General features: G+C 31.3%; 1 protein-coding gene and 1 long non-coding RNA gene across 4 annotated transcripts; one reads left to right on the forward strand and one right to left on the reverse strand.

Moving 5' to 3' along the window:
• The first annotated feature begins 1,856 nt into the window (after positions 1 to 1,856).
• On the forward strand, positions 1,857 to 7,380 carry LOC110912075 (RNA-binding protein 38). 3 transcript variants are annotated; one of them, XM_022156747.2, is made up of 6 exons: positions 1,857 to 2,378; positions 2,483 to 2,603; positions 2,778 to 2,925; positions 3,750 to 3,786; positions 4,423 to 4,687; positions 7,020 to 7,118. In XM_022156747.2, exons 1-6 carry the CDS (start codon positions 2,196 to 2,198, stop codon positions 7,088 to 7,090), a joined length of 825 nt encoding a protein of 274 aa, XP_022012439.1. In that variant the 5' UTR covers positions 1,857 to 2,195; the 3' UTR covers positions 7,091 to 7,118. The 3 variants fall into 3 exon arrangements, with proteins under 3 accessions (XP_022012439.1, XP_022012438.1, XP_035840627.1); XM_022156746.2 differs by having other exon boundaries at positions 1,858 to 2,378; positions 4,420 to 4,687; XM_035984734.1 differs by lacking the exon at positions 3,750 to 3,786 and having other exon boundaries at positions 1,858 to 2,378; positions 7,020 to 7,380.
• A 5,784-nt stretch (positions 7,381 to 13,164) lies between these two features.
• Positions 13,165 to 13,836, reverse strand: LOC110909925. Its single transcript, XR_002575724.2, has 3 exons — positions 13,649 to 13,836; positions 13,482 to 13,560; positions 13,165 to 13,399 (listed from the first exon to the last, which is right to left on the reverse strand). It is a non-coding gene; the product is annotated as an uncharacterized LOC110909925 (long non-coding RNA).
• Between the last annotated feature and the right edge of the window lie 3,150 nt (positions 13,837 to 16,986).

Consider the following 16,986-nt stretch of genomic DNA (forward strand, 5'->3'; position numbering starts at 1 on the left):
AAGGTTCATGAATAAGAAGATCCATATGAAGTGTATACCAAGGAGATTCGAGAAGATAAAACTGCTCGAAGTTCGTGTTTTGCAACAACTCAAGGATGTTCGTGATTAGGGGGTGAATGAACTTCTAATCCCTACGCATCCTAAGTACAAGGGTTGTTTAATAAGTAGTTATTAGTTAGTTTAAGTTGTAAATAGAACATAATACAAGTGTGAGGACTAGAAATGGCCAAGCAAAAGATTATAACCTACTACTTGATGAATCGATACATCCTTACAGCCGATTCAACAAGGGCAACAAGGCCACAAGTTTCAAGCGACACATCGATTCAAGGAGGAGACGCGTCCTTTCAATCGCACTTTTGGATTAGTATAAATAGGGTTTCAATTTCTCATTGTAATCATCACTTGTAGTCAAACATTCAGTTTACATATTCAAGTTATTCATGTTCTAGAGATCAAAGATCAATTCTGGGCAACATAAACCACACACATATTAGGACACGATATTTGAGTAAGTTTTAAATCTTCATCTAACTTTATCACATCACAAACCTCTATATGAATAAATATGATGATTAGTGACTAAATAGGGAGAAAAATCAGTGAATACATATGATGGATATTAAAAAGTTATATAAGAGTTGTAGTCAAGTAGCACGATCCTAGCAAGTTTACTGAAAATACTCACTTAGTAGAGACTCTTGTCTCTTAATAGGAGGTCTTGAATAGCAAGGAGTAGTTTAGGATTAAATTTTACTCCTGAATTGGTGTATATGCATTATAGCCTAGTGGAGATGGATATGATCGGGTGATTCCGTTGGTGACACGATGATACTCCAGTGGTCCGTTAGTGATCCAAATTTGTCATTAAAAAAAAGTTTAAGATTAAATTTGTTGGTAAATCCAGATGATGCCATATGGGCATCATTGTGGATGCTCGTATATGTATAAATAAATATATATAATAGTATACAATATACAATGCATACAACTAGTTATGGTAAACATGTCCCAAGTTACAAGTGGTGGTCACCTTTTTGTCTTGAAGGACAATTTATTTAAGTCCTCATACAGGGGAACTAAGCTATAGCCTATAGGGTGCCCTTTACCCTTCTTATATTTGTACACATATATATACATGTATGTATATGTGTGTTTGAATGTGTTGGAAAATATTCGAGTAGATTGATCATTTGACAGATGAGGATATGACATTTTATTAATTTTATTAATTATTAATGGTAACGACAGTTAGGATGCGATCAAATACTATTCATACCCTCAATCTCTGTATTATATATATATAGGTAGGGCTAGATAGAAAACCCTATCTATATAAAAAACCCTAAAAAACCCAACCTCCCAACATTTTTTTTTTTTTTTGAAAAAAATAACACATGTAATATACATGTTTTTAAGAGTTTTGAGCCATAAAAATCAAAAAAGCGCCGAAGGGATAATTTAAAAAAAAAAAAAAATTCAGCAACTTTCAGCATTTTTGTCTAACACATGTTAGGCACTGAATTTTGTTTATTTTTTTTTAAAAAATCCCTTCGGCGCTTTTTTGTTTTTTTGCCTCAAAACACTCTAAAACATGTATATTACATGTGTAATTTTTTTCAAAAAAAAAAAAAATGTCGGGAGGTTGGGTAAAAATGGGAGGAGATTTGGGTTTCCAGAGTTTTTTAAGAATTTGAGGGTTTTCTGTCTAGCATTACCATATATATATATATATATATATATATATATATATATATATATATATATATATATATATATATATATATATATATATATATATATATATATATATATATATATATATATATATATATATATATCATCATCTCTCTCCTTGCAGCAGCTGTCATTTGTTACAACAAAGCCATAAACTCACCCCACTTCTCTCTTCTGATGTACAGCAAATAATAGTTTGCAACTGTCGGATTCTCTCTCTCCACCACTCTTTCTGTTTATTATCATTATTATTACTATTATTATTGTTATCAATAACCTTTTTATCAAACACCAGAAACATCAATCTTTCCTTTCTTATATTGATGGAAGTTGACGACAGAATCAGAAAACCAGAAGACAGTTTTGATTCTGCATGAACTACATTTGATCAACAAACCCACGCTCAGAATCTTGTTCATATATACATATATATATATATATATTACAAAATATTATTAATGGCGTACCAACATTATCGATCTCCATTTGGTGATACAACTTCAACCAAAGTGTTTGTTGGTGGGCTTGCTTGGGAGACACAGACTGATGAAATGCGTACGTACTTTGAACAGTTTGGTCACATACTTGAAGCTGTCATCATCACTGATAAAATCACTGGCAAATCTAAGGGTTATGGATTTGTAAGTAATTTTATATTTTATATTGAATATATGAATATGAATATATACTTTGTTTATAATATTTAAAATCCAAAGTTAAAGAATTTATATGTGTTGTAAATTAGGTAACTTATAGAGACCCGGAATCTGCAAAACAGGCTTGTCATGATCCCAACCCTATGATTGATGGGAGAAGAGCTAATTGTAATATCGCGTCTCTTGGTCGGCCTCGTTCTTCTCCTCGAGGTATTATATTATACAGTTCTCGTGGTTCTCTACATAAATTTGTTCTATGAAAACTTATTTAGTTTAACACGTTATGACTAGTGGTATAGTGTTTGATTTATTTTCATGTATCTATGGACTATAGAAATAGTTTGATAGTTTTATATGATGGTTTTTTTTTATTGAAAACCCTAGGAAGACATCAAGGAGGAAATATTGGATTTCAAGGGATAAATACAACGGGTCAAAACGCGTCAGCATCTTATAGCGGGGTGGCACAACCACCTCTAGGTCCTCGTCCGCCACCTCCACCACCACCTTCTATCATGTATCCACAATATGGGTTAGTCTTCATACTTTTTAATTATAAATTTAGGTCAAAAAGTAAAAAAAAAAAAAAAAAAAAAAAAAAAAAAAAAAAGAAGAAAGAAAGAAATAAAAGTAGTATATATATTCACATAAGATTAAAAACCAAAATTTAATGATGTTATAATTTTAACCATGAATTCATCTTTTAATATTGACATGCAATGATACCCACCAATATAAAAAGTCATCACTTGGGTTGTTTTTTTAAAGGTATAAACGGTAAAAAAAGATAGATTATTTCTTAAGATCGTTTTGTTAATGATTTAGTAATTGATTAAAGCATTTGTAAGGCTAAAATCATTACTTAAATTACAATGAACTAAACAATATTGTTTTACTATAAGTAAATACAGTTTTATTTATTTTTTCTACAAGAAAAAGTGCAACTTTATTGCCAAGTTGGCTGGCATTGCAGGCTAACATAAAACTCCAGACAACCTTCAGCTTTTACAGATTTTAAATGGTCCCATTTAATATTTCTTTTAAGAAAATTTAATTTTTCAGTGTGTTATACTTATACCTAAGTATATTGTCGGGGATATAGCCATTACTTATTATTATGGCTGTCTATCAACTTTTATTTTCGTATAACTAAAATTATTAAAAAAAATTATGTAACACATATAACTAAATTCATATACGCATATTAATGAATTCCTCTCTCCTATGCATACACAACTCATAATCACATACAATATTAAAGATAGGGTTATTTTATAAAAATTTACATATAGCCATCTGATAGAGATAGAATATTTCCGGTTTATACTACATAATGACTGAGTTTTCTAAATGCAGATATGCGACATACACACCCGATTACGCATACCAACAAGTAAGCCCTTCTATATAATGATCATATTTGTTATTATTTAATATCTTCCTTTTAAATGATCTGTAATTGTCTTTAGTTTATTTGATTAAAAACTATTTTAGTATTTAATATATGTATATATACACACTAAGGGTTAGGGTAAATTGAAAACTCATACGAGTTGTGAGAACTTAGAGAACTCGGTCTTACGAATTGAAAACTTATACAAGTTGTGAGAACTTAGAGAATTCAGCCTTACGAAAGTTTTTTCAAGAATAAAAATTACCAAAAATCCTAAAAAATCAATTTTTCCAAAAAAAAATCGTTTTTTTAAACAAAAGCCGTAAATGTTGTAAAAAGGTGATGTCATGCTTATGTAATCAGTTTTTTACTGCTGCTGTAAGGGGTCAAAAACAACATTTCGAATTTTTTTACAACCGGCTTTAGAACATCTTAAACTAGGGGTGTAAGAAAATGGGGTCGAAACTCGCACAGAAAGGTGGAGTTCTCTAACTTCTCAAAACTCGTAGGGGTTTTCCTTGAGCTTGATGCTACACACTAAATTATATTAAAGTTGTAATTGTATGTTTTAATGAAGCTGTACCATAAAATACAAGTGATAATAACAATGAATTGGGTGTGTGTGTGTTTTAGCAGGCAATGTACAATCCAGCACTTCAACAGCCATACTATCATCAAATGTATGGGCCCACAAGTCCAACAGTCTCCACACCTTATTATTATGCTCCAACACACAGAGGAACATTTGGTGCAACACAGGCGCAACGTATCCAAGGACCTTCTTATCTTTACTATCCTACGCCTCAGATGGACCTGTCAACGTTCCCTGGCTATCTTACGCCATCACCTCCACAATTGTTACTCCCCACGACACATCATTTTCCTTCTCCCTCTCCCACTGGTAAGTTTTAAGTTTTAACAAATATGACATCATCTTTATGTCTTATACTCTAAACTTATATATCTACTTTTATATATATATGGTCATGTTGGATCATTTTATACGATATAACATGACCAGCATTCTTTTCTATATAAGATAACACGACTAGTTATAACGAAGAAGGATTGGTTATGTTGATCTCAACTTGATAGAATTTTGTGTTGCATTTAAATTATTATGGGTTCGTCAAAGGAAAAACAATGTTGATAATTCTAAGCGTGACGTGATTCGTATATAACAAAGTTAGATAATACATTATTCATGATAAACTCATGTTATATAGACTTATATAACATGTTAGTTACTAGCTATACATGTGTATTCATTCAATACAAACCATGTGTCATTATATGTATATGGCTTATATGTATTGTCTCTTTGACCAAAAGAATAAAAACAAAAGTCACTTGATGTTATATATCATTTTATTATTCTTACTAATTTAAGATTGTGAATAAACATATACCCTTTGACATTAGTTACTAATATGTTAATATTTAAGAATACAATCATGTGAAGATACACAATTAGAATTCATATATCTAAAATATAAACATATATGTGTATGTTTACATCATAATATATGTGTGTGGTAATGGTGGGGCCCATAAAAACCATGTGAGATGAGCTGTAAGGGATGATGGTCATAGGCCCATGATGGGGTCAATGAGAAAATGATGCACGATGTACAGAATGAGTAAACCAAACAGTAAAACAGTTGGTAGTGCATGTGAATTCAAGATTCATTTGTTTGTGTAGGGTGAGTTATTAAGGTTATATTTGTCTTCTTCTTTAATCTTTTTCATATATTTTGAGATTTTTTTAACTGTTAAAGGGTTGTAACTATTATTTACTCAATTAGACCATTTCTTCAATATGCTGCTTAAGAGAATACTTTCTCAAGACTACAATATTCACACATTAACCTAACTTTAAATTGTGAGTGTGATGTATTCTAATCATGTTTGAATCAACTTCATATTGAACTCTTAAAAGTTACTAGCTAAATGAGTCGGATTCAGGTCAACCTAACGAGTTCACCTGTTAAACAATCTTTATATACTTTTCTAGGACATGTTTTATGTTGTAATTGCAATTATGCATTCTATGCTAAATATCAAAAGATACACCGGCAGAAGGTTTATAATTGTTTTATGAGTAAACTGCCAACATGATCGCTGAGGTTTGGTCACTTTTGTCACTTTAGTCCAAAACTCAAACCTTTTGAATCTGGGTCCTTGTGGTTTCAATTTTGTTGCCATTTTCATCCAAAATCAAAATCTGGTCAGATTTTTCAGTTAACATCTAGCATTTTAATCTTTTTCTCCCTTTTAACGAAGGGCAAAATGGTCTTTTAACGTTTTATTATAACAAATTAAAAAAAAATCTGACCATTTTGACATTCATTGAAAGAGAGGAACAAGACAAAAAAAAACTGGATGTTAACTGAAAAAATCTGATCAGATTTTGCTTTTGGATGAAAATGACAACGAAATTGAATCTGACCAGATTCAAAAGGTTTGAGTTTTAGACTAAAGTGGTAAAAGTGAACAAACCTCATGGACCATTTTAGCAGTTTACTCTTGTTTTATACACTTTTATGTTTTTTTTAATTATAACTTTAGCTCAATAATATGCAAAATAAAAAAATAAAAACAAAACCCGTGTCAACCCGTAAATACACATGTCGTTTTTGCATTGAGGTGTTTAACATGATTTTCATATATAATGTATCAGTTAATGTTAGGCCACTTAGGGTATAGGGTGTGGTGCGGCAAAGGGAAGTGACAAAGTGGTTTGCCGCGCGGCAATACCGCCGCCAACCCCTTTGCCGCGTCGTTTTCTTTGTCGCTCGGTAACATATTGCTGATCGGGAACATGAGAGAGTGAGGGTAGAGAGAGAGAGAGGGGATATTGTGGGTGGGGTCCATTCCTATCTCAACCAATCACAATTTTTTCCTTTTTTTTTAAATAGTTTACCACTTCACCAAGTGTTTAAACCATTGTCAACACTTTTCACCAAAGTTTAAACATTTTTGACTGATTGACATGGCGCGCTCTGATTGGTCGGTTTTTTTGTTTGCCACTTCAAAGTGTTTAACCACTCCTTACAGCCTTATGTAATGAATAATGCATATATAATGTATGCATGCATACATGTTGGCCACTTGGTTACAACAAGTGATCACATCCCAAGAATTGGTTTGTACTACATGCCTAACTGAGTTGTACATTATTTTCAAGTCAAAGTTCCATCTTTGACCATATCTATATGTGTTATTCCTTTCAGGGTCACAGACTCAACAAAATACAACTGAAACAGAAGGTGGTGCAGTTACTTCGGAGAGTCCGAACACCTAAAACTGATGAAAAAACATACACATGGTCTTAAAAAACAGACAATAATGTTCATCAATGGCCCTTCAAGTTTCTGTATTCTTCAAATTTTCTGAAAGAATCATAAATAATCTCTCTTTTGGTCACATGAAAGATGAACCATTCCTACCTGACTACGCCTCGTGCTGATTATTCTTTTTCCTCAAATTCAGAATTACAATTCTTTTACTCACTTATTTATCTCTGTTGTTATTTGTAGTAAATCATTGTAATATTCTTTTTTACCATAAATAAAGATTCAAGGGTTTAAAATTTATGGAAACTAGGGGGAACACCCGTGCGATGCACGACATGCATAATAGTTATTGTTTTTTCCTGGAACGACGACTGATATAGATAGTGCGTGACACGGTACGAAAGTGCGAATATAGTATAGATTTTTAAAACAAAAACCGGTTTTTTTTTAAAGTTAGCCGTTTGACCATGGTTATTTTGACCAAAGTCCACTCCTCGTTCGGCGCTTTGTGGTAGCACTACCAGTCAAAAAAAAGGCCCAAAACGCCCGAGGGTACAGTGTTCCCCCGCGTTTTTAAGACGCTTTGAGAGAGGTTTGCGCCCCACCACATGTGGTCTCACAAAACTTCAATTCTATGGACGTGTGGTTTCTCAACCCTCCGTCACAGTTTTCAAATTTTTTTATTTTTATTTTTTCTTTTTCATTGTTTTAGATGGTGTAAAATAGATGTTAAATATATATATATTATACTACATACACATATACATATAAATTCAGTTTTGACATCTAAAAGTCAAATTGCAGGTTTTGTTCCCTTTTATAGATAAGAAAGCAGTTTATTATTTATTACTAAAATGTTGTATTAACTTTATTCTGCAACATATTCTTTATAAACTATGCTTACCTTGACATAACCTAATAGCTATATTTCCTTATTAGAAGTCTCTTATAATTGAAAATTAGTACATATTATTACCTTGCTAGTGAACACATTTACTCTATGTTTAGGGAACAATTTGCACTACTAGAAAATAAACCTTTAATGACGCGCAATGTGTGTCATTAAAGGGTAAAGATGACACACGAAAGAACGTCAAGGAAGCCCCCGTCATAAAATAAAGATGACATGCTTTTGTGTGTCATTTGTTTATGACACACATTCATGACACAAATTTACGACACACATTCATGACACACATGTACGACACACAATACGTGTCAAGGAAAGTCCTGTCATAAATGAAGATGACACACGTAAATGCGTGTCATGCTTTTACCTGATTCTTAAAAAAAATTAGAATTATTGTTTTTCATATTAAAAAACAATTATTTTACCTGTTTTTTCATAAAATTTATATATTTTGTTATAATTACTAATTTCCACATTAAAAGACAATTAATGTCTCGTAATACAAAATAAATTACATATTTAACAAAATAATCAACTTTATAATATAATTTTGATAAATAATACAAAATAAATTACATTTATAGCGAAACAATTAAGTTTACACAACATTTTTTATATGATATTAACAAATATTATACTATATTTCATAAAATACTAACAAACAAAATTAACATTAACAATATTTCATTACAAGATATCATCAAATCAAATTGAACAATCTCCATCAGAAGACCACGCGGAATTGAGGTGTCGGAGCCGCTAGCCGGTAAAACCTCCCAACACCGGTCACCGGTCGTCGCTTAACTCTGGCCTTCGCTTAATGTGGTGTCTTTCCTGCCCAACGGTTGGCTACCATCATGTAATCCAAGTTTTATGGCTTGAATCGAGAAAAACGAAAAAGAAAATGAAAACCATGGCGGATCTACAACATCTCGAATCAGATCTACAACCCTTTAACCCGATCTCTGTATCTTCATCACTAGATCTGATGAGGTGATGGACGAAGTCGTTTGGTGGCGGCAGTAGCAAAAAACGAAAGCTTCGTGTGAGACTTCATTCAGATCTACCAGGAGGACTCAAACACTAACACCGACACTATCGGTACCGGAGAACTCGAGCACTAACATTCTGTTCATCTTCGATCTTCAATACTCAGTTAGAAATCTAACACACACAATAACAAAATCAGATCGAAGGTACTAACCAATTGCATAAATTAAACAACAAACGCGCACTAACATTCTGTTCATCTTCGATCTTCAATACTCGAGCACTAACATTATGTTCATCTTCGATCTTCAATACTTGGCAAAGAAGTGAATCACGAAGGGAAGACTTGACTTGGTTTTGTTTGGGAGAAAGAAATTAGAAATCTTGCTTTTGGTTTTGGCTTTGAGATGGATGTGTGATATTAACTGGCAATGGGAATATGGACGGTCAAGATTGTTCATTTCTTTATATAAATGATGGTTAAGATTATGATCCGTGTGCCCAGTGTTTGTTTATGGTTAAAACTTGAAAGTATAATTGCTCCCAAAACCATTATACTTTCATCTATAATTTTCATGATTATTCTATACTTTTATCTATTATTTTCAATAATTCTCAAACTTGATTATTCTATACTTTTATCTATTATTTTCAATAACTAGTGAGATTATCCACGCTATGCTGCGGGGTTGCGTTCGATATCTATTTTTGTTTAATAGAACAACCAACCGAAAGAAATAAACTCAAAAGAATATTGACACGTTTTTTACACCGATCGAAAACCATAAAAATAAATTTGAATTGGACAGCGAGATGGACTGATTTTAAATTAATTGCAAATGAAAACTTAAACGTTATCTTAAATATAACTTCAATAAAAAGGAACATAAAACTAAAACACTAAACATAAATAAAGGTATAGAAATAGAGATAATAAAGTCTAGAAAAAAATTACATCAAAACCCACCACCACTAACGAACACCTCCACCAACGGGCAGGCCACCACTGCCACCGTAGCCACCACACCAGCCTCATTGACCCTGCTGCTTCACACCGCCATAAACCACAACGCCACAAGCATCACCCTCCATCGGAGGACGCCACCGGAAAACAGATCTGAGATGGGTGGTATATTGTTTGGTGGTGAAAGAGAGTTCTGTTAAGAGAGGGTTTAGAGATCTAGAGAAAAAAGGGTTTAGAGAGAGTTTTTGTTAAGAGAGAGATATGGGCTTAAATATATATATATATATAGATGGTTAAGAGAGAGAGAGAGTTTTTTAATTAAAAATGACCATTTTGCCCTGAGAAAAAGGACAAAATAGCAGGATTTTATAAGATAACTATGACCTAATCTCACTTTTCGACCAAAAGGGCAATAAAACTGAAACCACAGGAACCTAGATGCAAAATGTTTGAGTTTTGGACTAAAGTGGATAAAGTGACCAAACCTCAGGGACTAAAATGGCAGTTTACTCTTATATGTATAGATAATGATGATAACATTGGCCAGCCGAGCTCGAGCCAATATTTGGCTCGTTTAAGCGATACTGAAGCGAGCACGAGCCGAGTTTTTAGCTAGTCCGAGGTTGTTCTTAAAATAGCTCGAGCCGAGCTCGAGCTTTGGGTCTTACTTGCGAGCCAAGCTCGAGCTCAAATTAGTAGGCTCGAGATCGAGCTTCATAAAAACATGACGAGCTAATCTCGAGCCCAGTCGAGCTCGGGCTCGGCCCAGCTCGTTTACACCTCTAATTCTATGTACTTTACATGCCTAGACAAATACTAACATAGACACGTTTAATGCTAAATATTTAAAATATATAAAAAACTTTAGAGTACACTACAACTTTAATCCATGTGGTTAACACATAATGGCACGTTGCGTTCTTATTTGGCAAAATTGAACAATCAAGTTTCTGTGATTGTCGATTTGAATCAATAAGGTCCATTTTTAACAATTCCTGTTAGTCAGTGCTAGCACTCGATATATGTTACGATACCAAAAAAAATTACATGATTTTGAATACAACTCTATGTTTAACGAATCGTATACAGACACGTCGATAAAGCCATAAAAACGAATACGGTACATGTATCGGCGTTGTTTGTCGGTATTTGTTTGGCTTGTGACGATAAAAAATATCAACTATATAGTAAGTGATGGATTTTTATGGTTTGTTAGATAGAAATAAACCAGGATAGTAATGGTGGTATAATTTGAGGTTTGACTTATCCAAAAGAAATAATAGAGAAACCTGTATCAAACCTAAAACTAGGGTTTTGTTTGAACGGACTGGTGAAGACAATCTACATAATTATTTTTTGTTTATTATAAAAAATGTAAGGATGTAAAATTATCATAATACCCTCACATGCTTTGCATGTGAGGTAACTTAACCAACAAAACAAACAAGGTTAATGTTAAAGGTTGGCCCCTGTAGTAAAATATGAACACAAAGGTTGGTTTTTGTCGATTATATTGTAAAATGTATGAAGTGCAATTTAAGTATAACATAAAAGTTGTTTTGTGCAATTTAGTCTACTAAAATTCATACTTTCATGTAATGTATTTCAAAAACTATTTTGTTTTATTTTAAGTGAAAAATTTAGGGGGAAATTACAAGGGAATAAATTTTAGTAGGAGGAAAATTTTAAAGATTGAAATAAGTTGATGGGTGTAAAGGAGGGAAACGAAAATTTATTTAACTGGCATAAGTAAAGATGACAATTTTTATGACATAAAAAATGTGTGTCATAACATACGAAAATATGTGTCATAAATTCTTTAAATTTAAGAAAAGATGACGGTTTTTATGACACAAAAAAACGTGTGTCATAAATCCTTCATATTTTACAAATGATGACATTTTTTTATGACACACATTTTTGCATGTCATAAAATTAGTGTGTGTCATTGTTCGTGTGTCATTAAAGGTCTTTTTTCTAGTAGTGTTGATTAGGTTGCTGATATTGAATTGAATATCACACCAAATTACAATAGCAGTTTATATTGCTACTATTCACCCAAATCAAGCACCTTAAATAAGTCAGTGTTTCTCTATATTCAAAACACGAACTATAACTGACGATTATTAAATTGCAACAGTCAATTCAATCCAAATACTGCAATAGAAACATAAAATCTACCATAATTCGTTGGTTAATCACGTATAGTTCTTAATCGATTAGAATCAGAAAAAAGGAAATTGACTCACCGTAACTTAAAATCAGGAAGAAGGCGAACAAAGGGGCGGAGTTTTTCGAAATCAATGACCCCTGTCTTCCATTGTTATTCCTTGAATGAGGTAAGCAAGACCCCATACTACACACTACATACACATACATAAAAATTGGGTTCTATATTATTTGTATAAACACCGATTGGAAACCCTCACATTGCATTTGATGAAACCCTAATCAATATAAACACACACACTAACACTCACGAATCGAATCGAATTTATAAAAGGAAAAATTCGGGCTGTTTTTACCTCTTGCTGCTCCAAATCTTCATTACCATACATTATCTTCATCTTAGAGATATAGATATTGCACTTAAAGGTCTCAACCATCAAAATACGATCCAAGGGCTAAAAAGTGGTTCCTAATTATGCAATGGTTATCATTTGAACCTTATTCCATGAGATTTGAGGTAAGATGCAAAGAGCATTCTTTTGAGTTTTAAACCATCTGTAATTAAGTTCATTATTTAATCATTATTGTTGCAATTATTAGGTATTATAGATAATAATACCCCATGAAATTACCTTTTAGTAATTTTCGTTTCTAATTGGTTAGCATCTTTTAAGTTTTAAAACCATTTATAGTTATAATTAAATTCATAATAACGTTGATTAAGTTTTTTTATATTTAATTATTATTATTATTATTATTTATTTTTATTTTTATTTCATATGATGTTCATCAACTATCTGATAAAATTGCAAAAAAGGTTGTAACCTTATTTGTATGATGTTTAGCAATTACTAAACCAAATAATAATGACTTAATTATAAAATTCAATCAAGTAATCGGTTACGGAGAACTTGAAATGGAAAAGCAATGTAAATATGAGGAAGGTGATGATGTTCAACTAAGTCAAATGATTTAATTCTTTATCAAGTATTTAACAATACTTAATTTATAAAGTTATCAATTTAATTGTATTTATCAATTTATACTCATGTAGAAAGACTAATTCCCTTTACTAACTTCATTGAGTTGTTGTACTATAAGCATAATATGTTGCAATTATTTAAATTTGGTTGGAACCCTTGTGAAATGCTTTATACGATAGTATAGATAAACGCAATCAATTTAAATCTTTTGCGCGGGTTGAAAACATCCGAGCCCTTAAAGTTTGCTGCCCAATCCTGTCAAACAATACCTCCTCAAATATTTCCTCTGCATCTATATTGCCTATATATAGTATCAATTAAATCACACAAAAGCATCATATGTTTTAAAAAAATAGTAAAGTAGAAATTAAAAAAGGAAATACCAATAGGCCAAATAAATGTCTATCTCCAAATGAATAACTTTTCTCATACTCACCCTTTTACACCTCCATATACATGAAGCTGCAAAAAGGAAAAAGACTATAAATTTATGAACAATTAAACAATACATTGGTAAATGGTTCCAGATACTATAGTCATGCAAGGGTACCTTGATGAAGTATGAAGTGTCTGTCTTTTTGTATCCAATAACCTGTGTGTATACTTTATATGTAATATAAAATCATAATTTGAAAAAAAAAACCACTAAATCACCAAAAACATAATAAAACATCAATATAAACTCATAGATTATGTAAAAGAAAACTGTTATCCCATTTGAATATTTTAAGAAACAAACCAAAGTTTTTTCCAATAAATGTTGAAATGGGTATAAAAGAACACACCTTTCCACCAAGATAAATAAATTTCATATCAACTTATCTCTTTCTTATCTCTTTCTTTTCGACTCTAACTCGCACAATAGTAGACAAAGGAGTTGATGTTGAGTGAAATTGTGAATTTATAGCAATGATAGGAGATTCCTTAATCGGTCAAATTTATTACATATTGATTGAAATTGGACCTTTGGAGTGCTTTTGCGGTTTATCCCAATAGGTTTCGTTTATTAATTGCATTTAAGAACCGAACTTATTATTGTATTATTATAATTAATTGTGATTATATTCTCATTTAATTATTTTTTTATTTTTTAATATTAATGTAGAAAGACCATTTCACCCCTTACTAACATCATTAAGTTGTTGTACCATAAGTATAAAAGATTGTAATTACTTAAATTTGGTTGGTATCCTTATGAAATGCTTTATAATATAGTATAGATAGATAGATATAGATATAGATAATTATTTTTTTTATTTTTTAATATTAATGTAGAAAGACCATTTCACCCCTTACTAACATCATTAAGTTGTTGTACCATAAGTATAAAAGATTGTAATTACTTAAATTTGGTTGGTATCCTTATGAAATGCTTTATAATATAGTATAGATTAGGTTCTAGCATTAATGTACTGTACTATATGTTAATATGGTGTTTCATGCATTGCTTTGTTGCAAATTGTGTTGTTTTATTTGTAAATTATTATTATTATTTATAATAATCTAATTAATTTAGCCAAAATCTTGTTAATAATATATTAGAATATATATATATATATATATATATATAGTTATTTTAATACTTTTATTATTTTAATATTATAATAATAATTCCTTTTTTTTACTGTTTAACTTTAATTTAATGATTTTTTAGTATCACGGGGTGGGATAAGCTTGGTGTCAACCGGTACTGGTATCGAAAATACCGGTACGGTCTTGTTTGGTATCGGTACAAATAGTAATTTTAATATTTTAATAATATATATAGTTTTTTATATATTTTTATTATTTTAATATTATAATAATAATTCTTTTCTTTACTTTTTAACTTTAATTTAATGATATTTTTATGATACTTATGATCTTTCGGTTTAAATTTTATCTTAATCTATTAAATTCTGATACTAATATCATGGATAAGTTCTTAATATTTGATATCATTTGGATCCCTTTACCTATTTTTTTTATTATATGTTTTCTTTGAAAAGATATTGTTGTGTTTTCATTACGAATTATATTTGAGCTACTTTTAATATATTAGTTACTTCGAAATTTAAATTTATGGTTACCTTATCAAAGATTATTTTATAGAATAATCATAAGTTTGGAATAATTATCTTTAAACCAATTATTAAAACAAATTAAGATCAAAGTTAACTTTAAACTAACCTACCTTTATCTATAATATATTATTTAGTATAATGTGTTATTGATGATATTAATTTTAATGATTATTGATATATAATTATTTTATTTTATTTTTTATCTTATCTCTTATTTATTTAATATAAATTAAATGCAATTAATAGGATTTTTATAGGATGATGCATTTAAAACAACCATAAATTTTGGTTTTAAAATAGAACATATAACTAAACTTTAGAATATATATAGATAATTCTCAAGATACACTTCAAGACCATTTAAGGGCCCTTTAGAAAGACTACAATGGAGATAAAGGGCCCCAGTCTACTGTCGGTAACGGCTCTTACCGACGAGAAAACCCTAGTAGAATTGTAATCTCATTTGCAACAGATCACCAACGGATTACCGAGGGATCACTTACCGCGACAATTATCAATCATGGACGACTTAAAAGTTGTCCCAGTTGTTAGTTTCTGACGAAAACTTAGCGACAGATTACCAATGGATATATTTAGGCATTACTATGGTTCGAGTTCTTGGTAATCCGTCTGTGATTTTATTTTATTTCAAAAAAAGAATAAATTTTTGTTAACAAAACTAGGGAATCCGTAAATATAAATTATAGATTAAAATAAATAATTACAAAAACTATAGGTTAAAATAAATAATTACAAAAACTACTGAACCATAAATATAAATTATAGATTAAAATAAATAATTACAAAAACTACAATAATAAAAAAATATTATCTTATGGCTACCCGGGGCCGGGCCTGGTTTTAGCAAGTTCCATGGAGAATCTGGTTTCCTACTCATTATAGCATATGTCTCGAATTCCAATGTTATCACGGGGTTCGTCAAGGTGATCCATTATCACCGTTTGTTTTCGTTATCGCTATGGAGGACTTGTTCGGTTTTATTGCCAAGGCGTCATCGATAGGAAGTATAACGGAGATTAATTTACCAAATAACGGGCGTTTTAACACACCTAATGTATGTGGATGATGTAGTATTAATGGGGGTGTGGGTGAAAACAACATAAGAAACATAACTAGACTCATGAGATGTTTTTATCTCATTTCTAGGTTGAAAATAAGTCATAAAAAGTCAAATCTTTTTGGGGTTGGGTTAAAGGAAGGATTGGTCGTGAATATAGTTAATTCTATAAATTGCAAGGTTGGAAAATTTCCTTATAAATATCTTGGTTTATTGGTTGGAGCGAGTATTAATCAAGCAAAGCATTGGAAAGGTGTGGTTGATTGTTTTAAGGCAAGATCATCAAATTGGAAGGCAAAAACGTTATTAGTTGGGGGTTGAACAACTTTATTGAAATCTATATTGGATAGCCTTCCACTATACCATTTCTCACTATATAAAGCTCCAAAGGGGGTTTTAGATAGTTTGGAGGCACTTAGAAGACACGTCTTTTTGGGAGTCAATGAAGACAAATCGAAAATGGCTTGGGTATGTTGGGAACGGGTTATTGGACCGGTTGACAAAACAGGGCTCTAGCTGTGTGCATTGTGGGATATGAATGTTAGGGGCTGTTTGGCAACTTCTGAATGGTTAAGTGATAAACCAGTAAGAGGTCTGAACCATTAAGTGTTAAACAAGTAAGAGGTCTGAACCATTAAGAGCCAGTATCAGGGGCGGCTCTTATGGTGTGCGGGGAGGACTTCTGCACAAGGCCCGCGATTTCGAGGGGCACTGAATTTAAAAAAAACTGATATATACATGTTATTT

This window comes from Helianthus annuus, chromosome 15 (genome assembly GCF_002127325.2).
Source record: "Helianthus annuus cultivar XRQ/B chromosome 15, HanXRQr2.0-SUNRISE, whole genome shotgun sequence".
Taxonomy (NCBI): Eukaryota; Viridiplantae; Streptophyta; class Magnoliopsida; order Asterales; family Asteraceae; genus Helianthus; species Helianthus annuus.

What these genes read in the sequence shown, in the direction of transcription:
- LOC110912075 (XM_022156746.2), top strand. Translation starts at nt 2,196, where the DNA reads ATGGCGTACCAACATTATCGATCTCCATTTGGTGATACAACTTCAACC. An exon ending in AATCTAAGGGTTATGGATTT is followed by an intron (nt 2,379 to 2,482) that starts GTAAGTAATTTT and finishes GTTGTAAATTAG; the next exon opens with GTAACTTATAGAGACCCGGA. An exon ending in TCCTTCTCCCTCTCCCACTG is followed by an intron (nt 4,688 to 7,019) that starts GTAAGTTTTAAG and finishes TATTCCTTTCAG; the next exon opens with GGTCACAGACTCAACAAAAT.